General features: G+C 50.8%; 1 protein-coding gene across 1 annotated transcript; it reads left to right on the plus strand.

Moving 5' to 3' along the window:
• Positions 1 to 5258: 5258 nt before the first annotated feature.
• On the plus strand, positions 5259 to 10912 carry HEXIM2 (HEXIM P-TEFb complex subunit 2). Its single transcript, XM_043582641.1, is given in 3 exon segments — positions 5259 to 5453; positions 7127 to 7240; positions 9892 to 10912. Coding segments are annotated over 3 exon segments (1104 nt in total). The 3' UTR covers positions 10687 to 10912.
• The last annotated feature ends 4771 nt before the right edge of the window (positions 10913 to 15683 follow it).

The following is a 15683-nucleotide window of genomic DNA, read 5'->3' on the forward strand; positions in this document are numbered from 1 at the left end:
CTAAAATTACATTAAATGTCTATTTTGAAATAGTTTTCTTCGTGTTTTTAATTTTCCTTCTGCTATGACGTCATGCAGTAGTCCCAGAAACCTGGCTGGCTGCTTGGTGGAAAGGCAGCAACACTGCCCTCTGGCTTTATAGTGCAGACAAGCCTCATTTTGACTGCACTGTAGGATGCAGCAGTGATAACCTCCGATTGTAGAACTTGTTATGAAGATGAATGGATTTAAGTTTAATGATCTTGTTTCCCCTACTATTTGTCTTGGAAAGACTCTGTAAATACATTTACCGTCAGAAAAACAACAACTCTTAGGAGACAAATTAGGTCCAGTCTTTAAAAATACACAGTTTTAAGTAACTCACAAATCACTTTCATTTACCTGGAGATATGCCACTTTCCAAATTTTGCTTCCAAGGCACTTTATAAAATGTATTACATTATGTCCTTAGAGTGATGAGGTTTGCGGGAAATTTCAGTTTTCTATCAACACTTTCTACACTGAAACACTTGACTAGCATACTGCTCTCAGGATAGAGAAAAGGCTCTGAATTACTTATTATAAAAGGGGGCTGTGCTGACAAATGGTCCTCAAGTCATTTGAGGATCTCTAGTCTTTCACTAAAGTCCTCTCTTCCAAACATTTTAACTGAGCTGCTTAAAAGACCAGGCTTACACACTGGCAATTTCAGTTTGTTCCCTTTCTCATAGGGGGCCTGGGTATCCAGCCAGGACAAAGTGCTTCCCCAACTTTGAGAGAGCTGGCTGGAAAGCTTAATCCTCCTCTAAGGAAAACTTTTGGGGGGTTAGCCTATAATACAAAGTGGCCTTCAGGAGACAGGGCCCTTTAGATATCATTTTTTGGGGGAGAGAAAACCAGGGAGGTTCAGATTGGTTTAATTCAGAAAAATATACCAGGTATCTCTAAAGAAAGAAAACATAAAAATTAGACTAGCTTAAAAGGAGTCAAAAAACCAGGGTCCTAGTCATATCTTTAACATATACTGGTAGTGCAACCCTGGACAAAACTCTCAAACTCTGAGTCTCATTCTTCATCAGCAAAATGGGCCTGTGCCTACTTTACAAAACTGCTATCAGGATTAAAGGATGAAAACATGTTATACTAAAGTAAGCTAACATTGATATTATTTCTTTTATTTCTTTCTTTCCTTTTTTTTTTCCAGTAATCTCAATGCCCAGTGTGGGGCTCGAACCCACAACCCCGAGATCAAGAGTCACATGCTCCACTGAGCCAGCCCCTTGTTTCTTTTTAAGACCAGAGCAGTTGCCCATTTGATCAGTATTTTAATTTTCACTTCATCTAGAGTAAAATTAAAATCCTTTGGGAAAATGTAAATAAATATGACCCTAATCACTTCAAAAGTTAGAGGGGAAAAAAAAATCAAAGAGGGAATCCATAGAAATTTAAAAAACCAAAAACCAAAAAACAACAACAAAAAATCCCACAACCACAAGCAAATAGTTTACCTTCAGAAAATCAAGAGCTGGCTATATTTAGTCAAACATTAGGTAATGCACCACAGAATTCTCCCTGGCCACTTACACCCAGAACAGCTGGCAACAAATATTCACAACATTGTGATAGCAAAGTTAGCTAGAGCTGAGATAGTACTTGTATTAAGTACACTTGAGTTTGTGAGGTTTGTTTTTGAAATTATTTTTTCAAATTTGATAACATTGGAATAAAATACCACTTTACTATTCTTGCTCACACAAAGTACAAATGGTTGATGCCAGAAATGAAAAATAATTTTTAAAAGAAAGAAGATGTCAAATTCAGGCCCTGAACAGTCGGGTGGGCTGACCAAAAGGTAATCGTCATACTTTGCAAATGGGACAGAATATACAGTCTAGGTGGCAGGGACAGAATATACAGTCTAGGTGGCAAAGGTTCCATTTGAGCCAATGGTCTTTGAATACTGGAAAGTTTACAACCTCATTCCACTTCTTGTTGAAAAAAACAAAGGCTGAGTTTAAACAGATCAATAATTGAGCCCTCACAATTCCTCCTGAATAAACTTTTTCTTGGGTTTTACTCAGAGGTTGTTCAATTATGACAAATGATGTTAACAAGGTCAAGGGCAGAGAATAATCCTAGTAGTTTATTAATAAACCTTTGCACACCAACAAAATTCTTTCAAATGAGTGAGCTGCTGTAGGCAACTGTTGGTAAGTTTTTTGAAAAAGTGCTCTCTCTCAACGTAGCACCAAGAGCAGTTATATTTGGCTTAAAAGTTTTTTTAAAAAAAAAAATTTTTTTAATGTTTATTTATTTCTGAGGCAGAGAGAGACAGAGCATGAGTGGGGGAGGGTCAGAGAGAGAGGGAGACACAGAATCAGAAGCAGGCTCCAGGCTCTGAGCTGGCAGCACAGAGCCCGATGCGGGGCTTGAACTCACAAACCGTGAGATCATGACCTGAGCCGAAGTCGGTCGCTCAACCGACTGAGCCACCCAGGCGCCCCTAAAAGTTTTTTCAAGAAGAGCAAAAATTCGGAAGGAAACTGAACTCTCATCCTTCATATTCTATTTGACACATCCACAGACTTCGTGTGAAGTGTTAAAAAGCCCTGGGTTTGCAGTGAGCAAAAAGGATATTCCTGAAGGAAAATGTGGGAACTGGAGTGCCCCAAGCAGAAGCATCTGAAAAAATGACAGCATCGCTGCTCTTGTGAGCTCTCAGAAGAACTTGTTCTAGCCTCCAGAGGGCCAGAAAAGGAGGTTAATTTGAAGTCTGAAGCCTGATTCAACACAGAAGTTCGCATACCTGGATAACTCCAGTACAACTGTTAGGCAAAGGCAGGAGACCAAACTAGAGGATGGAAAGGAATGTCTAAGAGGTTACCTCTCTAGTTATTTCTAAAAGTGTACTTAACAAAACAACAAACATTTGAGCAATTTAAGAAGAGAAAATTCAAAGAGAAAGAGGGTGAGAGCGAAACACAATAAAAAATTGATTATGATTGTGGAAATCCAATCACTCAGAAGCAAGCAGCTTCATGCCAAAGGGGACCTGCTCCAAGAGTCAATCCTACTCATCCATGGATCCTGCTCACACAGAGCCACCAGGCCCCAGGAGCTGGCCATCAGGGTAAAATATCCAGGTCTTCCTAGTAACAACTGCTTGGTACCCTGAGAAACTGACCCTCATTCAGCCTAGTTGGATGGCCACCCTTTGTGCCACCAAGGGCAACCAGGGCCACATTTCTTTAAGGCAGGCCTCCCAAGTACCCCAGATAACTTCTGAAGCAGAAGTTCTAGATTCCCAAATAATGAAGTTTTAGTAAGTAAATGTTTACATAGCTACTGAAGAGTAGTTACTCAAGGTATTTATGAGGGAGGCAGCACAGATACTATTTTCAAATCAGGAAACTGAAGCATATAGGGTTTGTAGCCTTTGTCATAAACCCCAAAACAACTCATCTGAAAGGGGAGAGCTGAGAAGGAAGTTGAAGGTCTGGTTGAACATTAGATGAACAATGGACTCAGCAACAAAATGACCAGTTTGGCCTCATCTTCAGGATTTGGCCTCCGGCCAAGCCAATCAAGTCAGTGGTAGCACACACAGAAATAGAGCTTGGAGTTCCTAACTTCCAGTCCTGTGTTTTGCTCAAAAGATAACCAAGGGAGCATTATTAAACTGGGTTTATTCCCAACTTTTCTTATCAAGGAATGGAAAAGCTTCCGGGTCAACCTTATAGATGATAACCTTTCATCTTTCTAAATGAGTAACACATTTCTGCACCTGGCCCAGTACTGTCTACCTAGTAGCATCCAAAGGTTTAACCCTATTACTTCACCATGGAGGATGAATCACAAGAGTCTGGGATCCTCCATTAAATTCTTGACAGAAGAACTACAAAGATAATCTGTAAAGCCCCATTCAGCTCCTATGACTTAACTCCTACCAAGTTAATGTCAGCTTTTCCTAACCCATCTTCTCTTGATCTGAAGAACAGTGTAAAATTAACATGACATAAGCCAAGTCAACCTACAGTATGAATCAAGGATACTTCATTTAGTGGTTCAAATTTTGGATTAAGAAATTAAGTCAATGGTGATCACCTTGTCACCATCCAGTTGTAAGACTTTCTCTGAGAACATCTGGGGAGCAGGGGGAGAATATAAAGTTATGGAACTGTCATTTACAACTTAAAAGATGATTAATAGGAGGAGGGGGAGGGCTTCAGTTATCAAAAACCTTTCAAGGTTCTTGCTTTTCAAGCCAAAGGCTTAGGAATGATGTGACCATATGTAATTGGCAATGAGATTCATTACAAGATACCCTCAAAGGTAAAGTTCACTACCCAGTCACTCTCATGCTACACATAATTTCTAACTGGTATTTTAGCAACAAAATTATTAAGATATCCCTGAGCTGTATGTAAAGCTCTCTGAACTTGGATCTCGAGCAGGAGGAAACAAGATGGTTTAATCTGTAATTCAAGAAAAGAATTTCACATCAAACTTCAATCCTAAGAAGCTGCTATAACTGTCAATGTAAGGTTGAGTATTTATTTTTTTCAAAGCAGGTCTCCCCCCACCCCTCAAACGCTACATATATGAAGTTGCTCAAAACTGCAATTTCTATCTGGGTAGCATCTGGGATTCACAGAGGTGATTTTCAATTAGTGTCCTTGGAAATTCAAAATAGAGGTTCCCTAGTAACAATGCGTCAGTGGCAAAATACTCCCCATTTTGTTCAGTTTGTGGAAGAAAAGTTCTTTAAACTGGAAAGAATTTGTAGTCTTATAAAGATTATGTTGGAATTAGTTCGTTCTTTCCTCTAGGAGGGCAGCCATTTCTCCAAAAGTTTTGGTTAAAACTCATGGCTCGGATTTCAAAACGCAAACAGATGTTCCTGAAGCATCCGAAATGGGCCACTCCACTTTTATTCCCTGAGCCGTGGCCACTCAGTTTTTTTTTTTTGTGTTCCAACCCCGTAAAGGGCAAAACCCAACTTTTTTTCGGTGTAAACTTTCAAGAGAAGTGAACAGCACATTTTTAGAGTTTCCCAAACTGGCTGGGGACGTGCAAGGTCAGGTCATTCCGACAATCGGGGCTGGCTAGAAATCTTGAGGGCAAGAGCGCTCAGAGATTTCCAAGCATTGGGCTCGCAAAGCCTTCCACGTGCCTCTATCTACCTAGTTCCAGGAGGAATTGGTGGTTGCTACTGTTAAGAAGAGACTGTTTCCTTCTCGAAGCCGGGGCCGCGAGATGGCCTTGGTGTATGGGGGAAGATGGTGGGTGCACCCGGCTCTGCGCCCTCGGGGCCTCCAGCTGCCAGCCAAGCCAGGAGGACGCACGGCCAGAGCTGGGACCTCCGCCCTCCCCGGGGGCGCCAGTCTTTGGAATCTGGCGACGCCCCCACCTCGCCCCTCGAGGTGGAGGTCCCGCAACGCTGGCCCCCGCCACCATACCCAGGCCGCATGGGGGTGGGGAAAGTTGGCAGAACTCGGCCTCTGGATCTGCGTCCCCCGTGGGAAAAGCAGAGCGGAGTCGTTTGTTTCACCCGGTCTCTCCCCAACTGGGGTCTCGGGGAACACGCGGTAATTGCCCAAGAACCCCGCCCTCTGTGAGAGGCGAGGCTGCGGGGCTGCCGGGACGGTTTGAGGACCGGGCCCGGCCGGGGAGACTCCAACCTTCACCCCCCCGGTCCCCGGTCCCACTCCCCGCCGTCTCCCGGCGCCACCACTTCAGGCAGCCCACTCGGCCCGGCCTCTCCCCGCGCCCGGACCACCCCCCACGGGGTGCTCTCACTGCGCAGCGAGTCCCTCCGCTGCCTCCTCCCAGCCCAAAATGGCGGCGGCGGCCACCGATCCTTCTCGTCGCCTTCCTCTAGGGCCGAGGATCCCTCCGCACCCACAGCCCCGCCCCTCTCGGCCGGATCTATTTTCTACCCCGTAAAGATTAACGCCATCAATGAACTCTTTAATTGAGCTCGGAAGGCGGGTCCCGTTGTGCTTCCGCACAGCTAATCGTTGACGAAAGTGGAAATATTGGCAGACGACTTGACCAATCAAGGAAGGCATCGGTGAGCGCGGGAGGCCGCTCGCGCAAGGGTATATGGGTTTTGGAGTTCTCGGTCTGACTGTAGACGTGACAGGATCTTGATCCGTGTTCCAAAGCTGGAAAAACTACAATCCCCAATAGGCACCGCGCTGCCAGGCTCCCCCGCCCCCCCAACTTCCCCAACCTTAGTGCCTGAGCGGCTTGACCAGAGCTGCTGCAATTGCAGCAAGAGGTAGGGCTGAGGCATTGGGAACTGCACAAACAGGAGGTCGGTCGCACAGAAAGACACACAGATATAGTCGTGTGCATAATCCTTGACAGCAAATAGGTCAGTTCTGCCTTTGCAAAATCTCCTTTCTCGGACCACTTCCCCCTTTCCAAGGAATCCATCCTTATTCCAGTTGGGCTTCCCTTCCAGCTGCATGTAGTGTGAAGACTTCTTCCCCTTTCCTCTGTTTCCCGTCCTGAGAGGAAGGAGCCGGGAGGCAGGCCAGGCCCAGGAGATGATAAGGCTTCAGCCCCAGGCTCGGCCCAGGCCACAGCTGTGTTTCTCAGGGCTGGGTTTTGGAGTCCAGCCTGGGGGCAGGCAGGGGGAGGGGGTCCGCTGTCCAGACTGGGGCCTCTGGACACAGTGAGGAAAGGACCCCCTTGTAAAGCCTGCTACATATTTTCTTGTTACAGCCACTGACCCACTCGACTGTCGGCCTCTCCAGGTCATTGCTGTACCTTGCCTCCCAGGACAGCGTCCTTCCCCCTTTTGGTTGTTTTGGGGGTGGCGGGGGAGAAGCTCAGGGCGAGTTTCCTAACTTCCAGCCTGGGCCTCAGTGACTTCTAGAAGAACAGTATAGGATGTAAACCCTGGCCTGGGGTCTGAGGAACAGGACTGGGAAGATGGTCCCTTATTCCCCATTTGGCCCTCTTGCTGGCTGGAGGTGTGAAACCAGGGTGTGGAGGCAGCCTTCAGGGCCTTCATTTGATAAGGACAGTGTGCAGGTCTGGTGCTACAAAATGGCTGCCGCTGCCTTGGGGAAAAATTCCTGGGTAGCCAGTCTTCCTGAAAATTCTCCTTTAAGACTTGGTTTTTCTGTTATTTAAGGCAGGTGTCATTAGTTAAAGGCATCTGCTGAAAGATTTGGAACAGAAGAAGGTGGCTACTACGAACCAGACCAACTGTAATACAGAATCACCCGCAGCCCTGGAGGAGGCCAAGGTAAGCCCCACCTTCCCAACCACCTGAGTGCCCTACCATGGATCCCACCAGCGTGTCTCAGATGTGTTGGCAGATTTGGAAAACCAGTATTTTTAAATGAGTCCCTACTGTGCAGTGGGCAATATGCCAGATGCCAAATCTGTGCTATCTCATAAAATCCTAGGAGCCCTTCAAGGTAGGATTACTACTTCCATTTCAAAGAAGCTAAGGTTCTCAGAGCTGAAATACCTTTTCTAGAATCACGCAGCTGGCAAACAAAAGGTCCAGGTTTAAAGTTTGTTTTGGTTTTGTTTTTTGAGAGAGAGAGAGAGCGCGCGTGCATGCGAGTGAGCGAGCACGTGCTTGCGCACAAGCACAAGCAGGGGAGGGGCAGAGAGGGAGGGAGGGGAGGGGAGAGGGGGAGAGAGAATACCAAGCAGGCTCCGTGCTGTTAACACAGACTGTCGCAGGGCTCAATCCCACGAACTGTGAGATCATGACCTGAGCCGAAATCAAGAGTCGGACGCTTAACCGACTAAGCCACCCAGGCACCCCAAGATTAAATTTAGGGACTTCTGACAACAGAACTCTGCCTTGCAATCTGTTAAGGCTGAGAACGAAGCCTGACAGGGAAAACAGTTTGAGCAGTTGGTTCATAATTTAGGATGGGGGTTGGGGTGCACACATCATCCGGGAGAGAGGGAGACACAGATTGTGTCAGACTCTCAGAAAACATCACCTTCTGATCTGGCAACAGGAATCCAAACCCGCTCTGCCCATACTCTCTCTTGCTGCCCCCACCTTGCCTTTCTCCCCGAGTTTTTGAGTCCCTGTAGGTGAGGAAGGAACTCAGCTCCTCTGACCCACCCTAGCTGGCCACTTCCAGCGTTTTCTGGAGTTGTTTAATTTGGAGTTCATGGTAGGTCAGGGTTAGAAGTTCAGAGAGGGCATATGACTCACCCAGATCACACAGCTTATCTGCAGTAGTGGGAATGGTGGTAAAGGGACAAGCCTTCAGGAGGGAGGCAGCACGTGGGGCTGAGGGGCAGGGATGGTTTGGGTGAGGGGAAGGATCATCAGGGGGGACACGTACTGAGGGCTGGGGGCAGGTGATCGATTGTGCACACACAGGCAAACCACCTTGCCTGGGCCTTGCTTCTTCTGGGGTGGGGCAGAAACTCGGTCTCAGGTGGCTCAAGACACTGGTGGAGATAAGGCCTGTTCTTGATCTACGATCTCCCTGCAGGTGAAGTAACAATACAGCACAACAAACAACACACACACGTACTGCGTAGACGCTGTAACACACTCCATCCCAGATGAAGAAGAGAACTCCAGGGCCTCTAAAGCACTCACAGCGCACCTCCAGCTCTCACAGGGCTGCGTACATCCCCCGATGCACACGCTATGCTTGTATGGACCTATGTCAGATGTCTCTGAGCCGTGGTGTACATTATAGAGCAACACGCTAATGGCAGCAGTTATTATTAGAATTCCCCAAACCACAAACGTAGAGCAATTCATTCCCCATCCCCCACCCTGAGTACTCCCACCCTTACCACAACAGAGATAAACACATGCTGTGTACACACGCTCTTGACAGAATCCTTTCCACCTCTTAGATAAGTTCTAGGATTCTGTCGGCTGCACACTGGAGGTTCACCCTTCCTCTCCCTAGTGAGGGCCTCTTTCCTGCCGCTCATGTCAAAGAGTGATAGCAACTTCTGCCTGGAATAAATACACTCTGTCTTCTTTGCCCTAGATCAACAGAAAGGAGAGTCTCATGTCCCTATGTTTTTTGGACCCCCCCTCTCTTATGGGCTTTATGTTATTTAACATATGTTTATTGAGCACTTTCCTTGGGCCATGCACGGGGACACAGTGGTGAACTGGACAGACAAGACACATTCTTATAGGAAGAAGACAGATGGTAAATGGTAATGTGGTAGATGCGACATGGAATGTTAACTGGGTCCCATGACAATGGGAAGGGAAGATGAGGGGGCAGATCTTTAGATAGGGTGGTCAGGGTGAGCCCCTCTGAAGAGGGTACTAAGCCCTAAAGAGTCAGCTATGCAAATACCTGGAAGCAAGATCGACTACATAATTTGTAGGGCCCAGTGCAAAGGGTTCTTTATCAAAAAATTGTTAAGTTCAAGACAAGGACAGCAGAGCTTTAAGCAAAGCATGGGGCCTTTCTGAACAGAGTGGGGGTGAGAGGCTCTGAGAGACTGCACAGGTTGCTCCCCCACGAAGCCAACTCTGTCTGAAAGACAAGCTTCCTAGGAAGATGACTGATCAAGCAAATGCATCAGGAGCCAGTCCCCGACCTCTATTCTCTTTCTCCTACTTCATTCAAACAATATTTAGTGAATACTGTGCTCTGTGAGGCACAGAACAGGTACTGTTGGAGGCACTGAAATTACAGAGTGAAATATATGGGCAGAATTCCTGCTGTTTTCATGAGTTTGCTCGGGGAGGGCTGGAGGGGTGGGGGGAGACAGTAGACAGGTAAAAACCCACAAACCAACAAATAGTTGCAGAGGGTGAGAGGCTGGAGAGTGACCCCAAGTCAGCTATGGGAAGGTTGGCTTCAGGCCAAGTGGTTATGGAAGGGTTCTACCACCGGGGACAGGCTGTCTGTGATTTATTCTTCCTTGTCCTCTGTCTAGACCCCTGGTGCTCCTGGGAGCCCCCAGACACCCCCTGAGCCTCATGACCCTGGTAGTTCCCTGCCCCTGACACCCCGGATAGAGAGCCACTCGGAGGAGGAAGACCCTACTGGGGCTGGCAGTGGCCTGGGCTGGAACAGTAGGGCTTCCCGGACCCAGAGCCCAGGGGGCAGCTCAGTGGAGGCTGTGCTGGGCCGGAAGAAGCACCGCAGGAGGCCTTCAAAGCGCAAAAGGCACTGGCGGCCCTACCTGGAGCTGAGCTGGGCCGAGAAGCAACAGCGGGATGAGAGGCAGAGCCAGAGGGCCTCCCGGGTCCGCGAGGAGATGTTCGCCAAAGGCCAGCCCGTGGCGCCCTACAACACCACCCAATTTCTGATGAATGACCGAGACCCTGAGGAGCCCAACCTGGAAGTGCCCCATGGGGCCTCCCAGCCAGGCTCCAGCGGGGAGAGCGAGGCAGGGGAAGGCGACGGGCGAGGCCCGGCTCACGGTGAGTTCCAGCAGAGGGATTTCTCCGAGGCCTACGAGCGCTACCACACCGAGCGCCTGCAGGACCGCAGCAAGCAGGAGCTGGTTCGAGACTACCTGGATCTGGAGAGGCGGCTGTCGCAGGCCGAGGAGGAGACCAGGAGGCTGCAACAGCTGCGGGGGTGCACCGGCCCGCAGCCCTGCCGCCAGGTGGAGGAGCTGGCTGCTGAGGTCGAGAGGCTCCGGACAGAGAACCAGCGGCTCCGGCAGGAGAACGAGATGTGGAACCGGAAGGGCAGCTGCCCCGGCGGGGAGTCGGGCACCTAGGGGGGCCCCTCACCCAGGCTGACCCAGGGAGAAGGTCCCATTTCATATACACTCAGGCCGCTGGGTCTCAGGGAGGCAGGTGGCAGTTGGAAACCACTCCCAGTACCCCTGTGTCCGCTGAGAACAGCTAGAATCAGTTTAGCCTTCCCACCTTGTCGTTTCCATAATGTGTTCTTTGATGTCTTCGTATTTTTCTCAAAGAGATTAAATAATTTTCGTGAGGTCAGATGGGAGTGGCTAGGATTGATTTCACTAGGGCTGCTCTGAGAATCAAAGCACATTTGTCCCAGAGAGGTTTGGGACTGGGGTCCTAGACCCACCTTGCCCCAAGCCTGGGAGGCCAGCCGACCTCTGTATTGGGGAACTACCAGGGCCTCCAGGATGTCTGAATGCTGCTCTCTGTGTCCAGGAAGAATCAGACTCCTCTGAAGGTTTTATAGAGGAGGATGCAGGGCTGGGAGGGGGGCTCAGGAACCACCGGTTCAGCCAGAACTTAAGATGCCCGATTGCCGTGAGGAGCTTGGGGTGTCCTCTGGAGGAGGGAGGGCTGGGACTTTTGGAGGGGCTCCTTCAGGGTTTCTTCCCAGGCTCCCTGTATCCTCCCTGTCCTCCCCAGAGTTCGGAGGGCTGGGTTGGATGAGGGTCTGGATGGCTTGTGTCTCCTTTACCTTGACAGCCCGCTACCCACCTCCACGTCTCGAAGCCAGTGGTTGGGCAGGAGGTTAGTCATCACCTTTGCCCCCAGACCTCCTGGAAGGGCACTTACAAGTATCCCTCAAGGGAAGTTTTCTCCTGGAAAAAAAAAAAAAAGCCCAAGAGGCAGAGGGGGCAGTGAAGCCGCCCTTAGCAGAGCTGGTGGCCTGGCTTTCCTAGTGCCCACCGCGCATCTGTGTGTGCTGCTCCTCTTGCCCCATCCCCTGTGTGGTCCCTTCCCTCCGAGGTGAGCCCCTCCCCTGTCTGCGTAATAGAAAGCTGAGTCAGCTGGGATAAGGTGCCACCAAGGTGCCAGCAGTACTGGGCTCTGAAACGAGCTCACACACCGGAACACTCAGACCCAGCCTTCTCCAGACACCCGGTCTCACTTCCATCACCCCTTCCAGGAGTCCTTGTTGGCTGCCTAGTGTCAGGCTGGGGTGGTGGAGGGGGAAGTTAGTCAACTTACCAGCGAGCCTGTGTGGTTCTGCCGCCCCGTGCACCGGGGAGGGGCGGAGACCTGGCCAGCCCAACCTAGCTTCCATTCCAGGAAGGCTCATCTTGTCAGGCCACATTGGGCAAGAGAAGGGCTCAGGCCTCTGAGCCGCTGGGATGGAAATGTTGACGAACCCTGTGTGTTGCCAAGACAACTTTCATTTCTGCCCTGCCACACCCAGGCCTGGCCAGCGCCTTCAAGAAGGAAGCAAGGGGAGAACAGATTCTAGGGAGGCATGGGTTTCAAGAAAGAGCAGAATCTCTAGTCCCTGGTGGCAGGTGGGGTGGGGGTGGGGCGTTCTGCCCCTGGAACCTTCACCAAAGATTTTAGCCCCCTTCTCTTTGATCTTGAACAGTTCAGGAAGGGCCAGAGGAACGCTTGTCCCCACTTTGCAGATGGGAAATCCAAGGCTCTGAGAGGGTGTGGCTTTCCAAATTCCTAGCCTGCCTTCCCCTGTGGGTGCTAGCCTGGATCCAGAGGCCCCCTGGGCAAGGCTCAGGCAGCCTCCCAGCTGCCGCATTCCTCAGCAGGGAGCCCAGAGGGAGAGGGTTGGGCCTGGCCTAAGGTTGTTTACCCAGAGGCATATACGTGTGTGTGTGTGTGTGTGTGTGTGTGTGTGTGTGTAACTAGGAAGGGTGAGAAGATTCCAGAGGGGGCTGCTGGAGTGTTGGGGGAGGGCTGTGGGTGTGGTGTGAGGGAGAGGGTGCTGGGGCTGTGCCCAGGAGGCCGGCTTTGGCCAGCGTGTCCCTGAGTAGGCAAGAGCTCCGTACAGGGGAAGGGACAGGTGAGGAGTTCAGCCCTTTTTGGCCCAGAAGCTGAAGAGCCTAGAGACAGGAAAGCTAGCTGCTGGCCCTCCCCTGTCCAGAGACCCAAACACACAGACACACACACACGCATGCACGCACACACACGCGTTGAGGGCTCTTGGTCAGGGCCACATCAAGGTGGGTTAATTTCCCCAAGGTTGGTGGAGGACAGGATGGAACAAGAAGAAAACAAAGGAGAAAAGTGTGAGCTGGGGAAGTGTCTTCACTGAGGGGAGTCAGTGAGGAAGAGCCCTTGTCACCTCCTCCGGCCATCTGGTTCCCCGACCTCAGTGCCCTGGAGCCCCAGGGTTGAGCTGGAGTGCCTTCTGCAGTACTGGGCCAAGTACTGGGCAGAGGCCGCTCGGCTACAGGTAGTGGCCAGGTGTGGGTTCCTTTTGCCTTTTCCCTCTCTGGCTGCCCCGTCCTGAGGCCTGGGCTTCTCCCGGTCCCCCACAGTGACAGAAGCTCCAATTTTACAGCCTCCCCCCTCCCCTGCAACCTGCATACCCCCTTGGCTGGGGAAAGCTGGGCTTAGACACGCTCCCCTTTCCCCCTCCAGGCCCTTCTAGAGCAAATTCTCAGTGTCTTACTTCCCTCATGCCCATTTGCTTTCCAGGATCCTCTTGGTTACCTGGGGTGGGGGGTGGGGGGTGGCGGGGCAGAGGCAGATATTTCACAGGAGTGAAGCTTCCCACCACCCCTGCGTGCCCTGGCCTGGGATTCTTTTTTCCCATCAAGGACTCCCTTCACCTCAGGTGGAAACACCTGTGTCCAGAGGGGACAGGAGGCGTCTGCCAGGAAGTGAAGAAGGGGGTTTGAGGTGAAGAAATCAGTATGAGGGCAGAGGGTGGCCAGTTCTTACTGCTCCCTGTTGGGCTCAAGCAAGCATGGCACTGGCCCTTTAAGTGGGGGTGCCAGTCAGTGCCCTCCCCCAGCCAACCCAATTCGTGGGCACACTGAGCATGTGCAGGAGCCCTGCAAGCACAGGGGAGGGAAGTGGGGGGATAGATTCCGGAGGGAACTCCTCACCCCCCTACTTCCTGTAGCTGCCCCCACTCTCCTTCCTGGGTCTGACAAAGGAGCTCATGGTGTCACCCAGTCCCTTCCCCCACCCCAGACCCCAGTGGGTGCTGCCCTCTCGGGATGCTGGGCGTGCAAGGCAGGCCCTCTGGGCCCCGGGGAAGCTGGGCAAGCCCCCCCCCCGCTGCCCTGAGTGCCACACACATTTAGCCCAGTGCCATCCTCACTTCTCTGATGTGGGTGGTGGATAATCTTCCTGCTGCTTAACATGCTTGATGTCATTCCGTTGGTGCCAGGCTTTTTAAAAGAAGCATCTACCTGTGACGAAGCTCTGCTACGAAAATTAAAGTCAGCTAAAAAGATGAGGTCCTTACCCCCTCCCCCAGGAGCTTCCAGTCTAAACTCTGAGAGGAAGCAAACAGCTCAGAGGTTACTAGCGCCTGTCCAACTCCCTCCCTGCTTCTCCCCCTTCCCCTATAGGCAGCTGGCTCCCCAAGTTCCAAAGCTCAAACTGCTGCCTCAACTGGCTGCATCCTCCAGACCACCCTCCCTCTTACCTTCCCCCTACCTCAAGCTGCTCTGTTTTCTGCAACATCAGAATGTACAACATCTCCCCCTCCCCCCATAACTCAGCCCTCCTTCACCTTCCCACCTGCCTCTGCCTCCGCAGGAGAGAGAGAGAACAAGCAGGGGAAGGGCAGAGCCAGGGGGGACAGAGGATCTGAAGCAGGCTCCCTGCTGATGTCAGAGAACCCAGGAACCATGAGATCGTGACCTGAGCTGAAGTCCCACGCTTAACTGCTTAACTGACTGAGCCACCCAGCCACCCCCCCCCCCTCCTTCTTTAATCTCTTAGCTACAGGTACCCTTATTTCTAATCGAGGTGAAATTCACATAACATAAAATTAATCATTTTAAAACGAATGACTCAGTGGCATTTAGTACATTCACAATGTGTGCAAGTGCCACCTCTGTCTAGTTCCAACATTATCACCCCAAAAGGAAACCCGCATCCTCATTAAGCAGTTACTCCCCACTCCCATCTTTCTCTAACCCAGGCAACCACCAATCTGCCTTCTGTCTCTATGGATTTACCTATTCTGCATATTCTGGTGATAAAGCCAAGAGGGAAAGACTGGTCTCCAGGGGCCTGTATCCAAAATGACCTGAGATTACCTGAGGGCCCTTTGTAGAGGGAGCACTGTATCAGGAGGTGCTAGAGACCTGTGATCCATCCCATTCTGCTTCTATAACTCAGCGGCCTCCTCTCCTCTGTCCCAGGACATGGGAGACTTTCAGGCCAGTCCAGGATCCTGAGCCCTGGGGCCTATCCTTGGCTAGGGGGCTTGTGTCTGGGACTATGCTGCTTGGCCTGAAAAATAGAACATCTCCTTGATCCTCTTGGCTCCTGCCTGCCGGGTCCAGGCAGTGAAGATGGTCCCAGGGGAACAGTGTAATTAATCCTGTGGGGTTTGGGGTCAGATGCATGAGGAAACTGTGGCTCAGAGAGGTTGAGAAGCTAGCAGCCAGTTCTGATTGTGTTTGAGCTGTTGACCACTGTGCTCGCTCCTGTCTTCAAAGAGATAAGGTAAGTTAAGGGTTTAGCAAAGTGCTGGTGGCGTGGGAGGCGCTCTTGGATGGAAGCAGCCATAAATTTTACTACTTGCAGGGTATTGCATAATCAAGAAGTGAAGAGCTCCATTCCCAGGTGGTTCTTGGGAGTTTCCCTCACCATCCCCTTCCCTCATCTTTTGAGAGGGTTTCCTCTTTGCCTTGTCCACCGGCCTCCCTAGGATGATGGCTTTTGTGGAGGCTGAGAGGGGCTGCCTGGACCTTGAGCCCCTAGGGCAGCTGGGAGTGGGAAACATGGTTTCCCTCTCCCCCAGATAAGGAGATGTTATTGTCGCCTCACCTGGAGCTCAGCTCACTCTTGTCTCCACGGCTGAACGTCCACCCCTGCCCCCAAACAGAAAGGCCTTTGT

This window comes from Prionailurus bengalensis, chromosome E1 (assembly GCF_016509475.1).
Source record: "Prionailurus bengalensis isolate Pbe53 chromosome E1, Fcat_Pben_1.1_paternal_pri, whole genome shotgun sequence".
Taxonomy (NCBI): domain Eukaryota; kingdom Metazoa; phylum Chordata; class Mammalia; order Carnivora; family Felidae; genus Prionailurus; species Prionailurus bengalensis.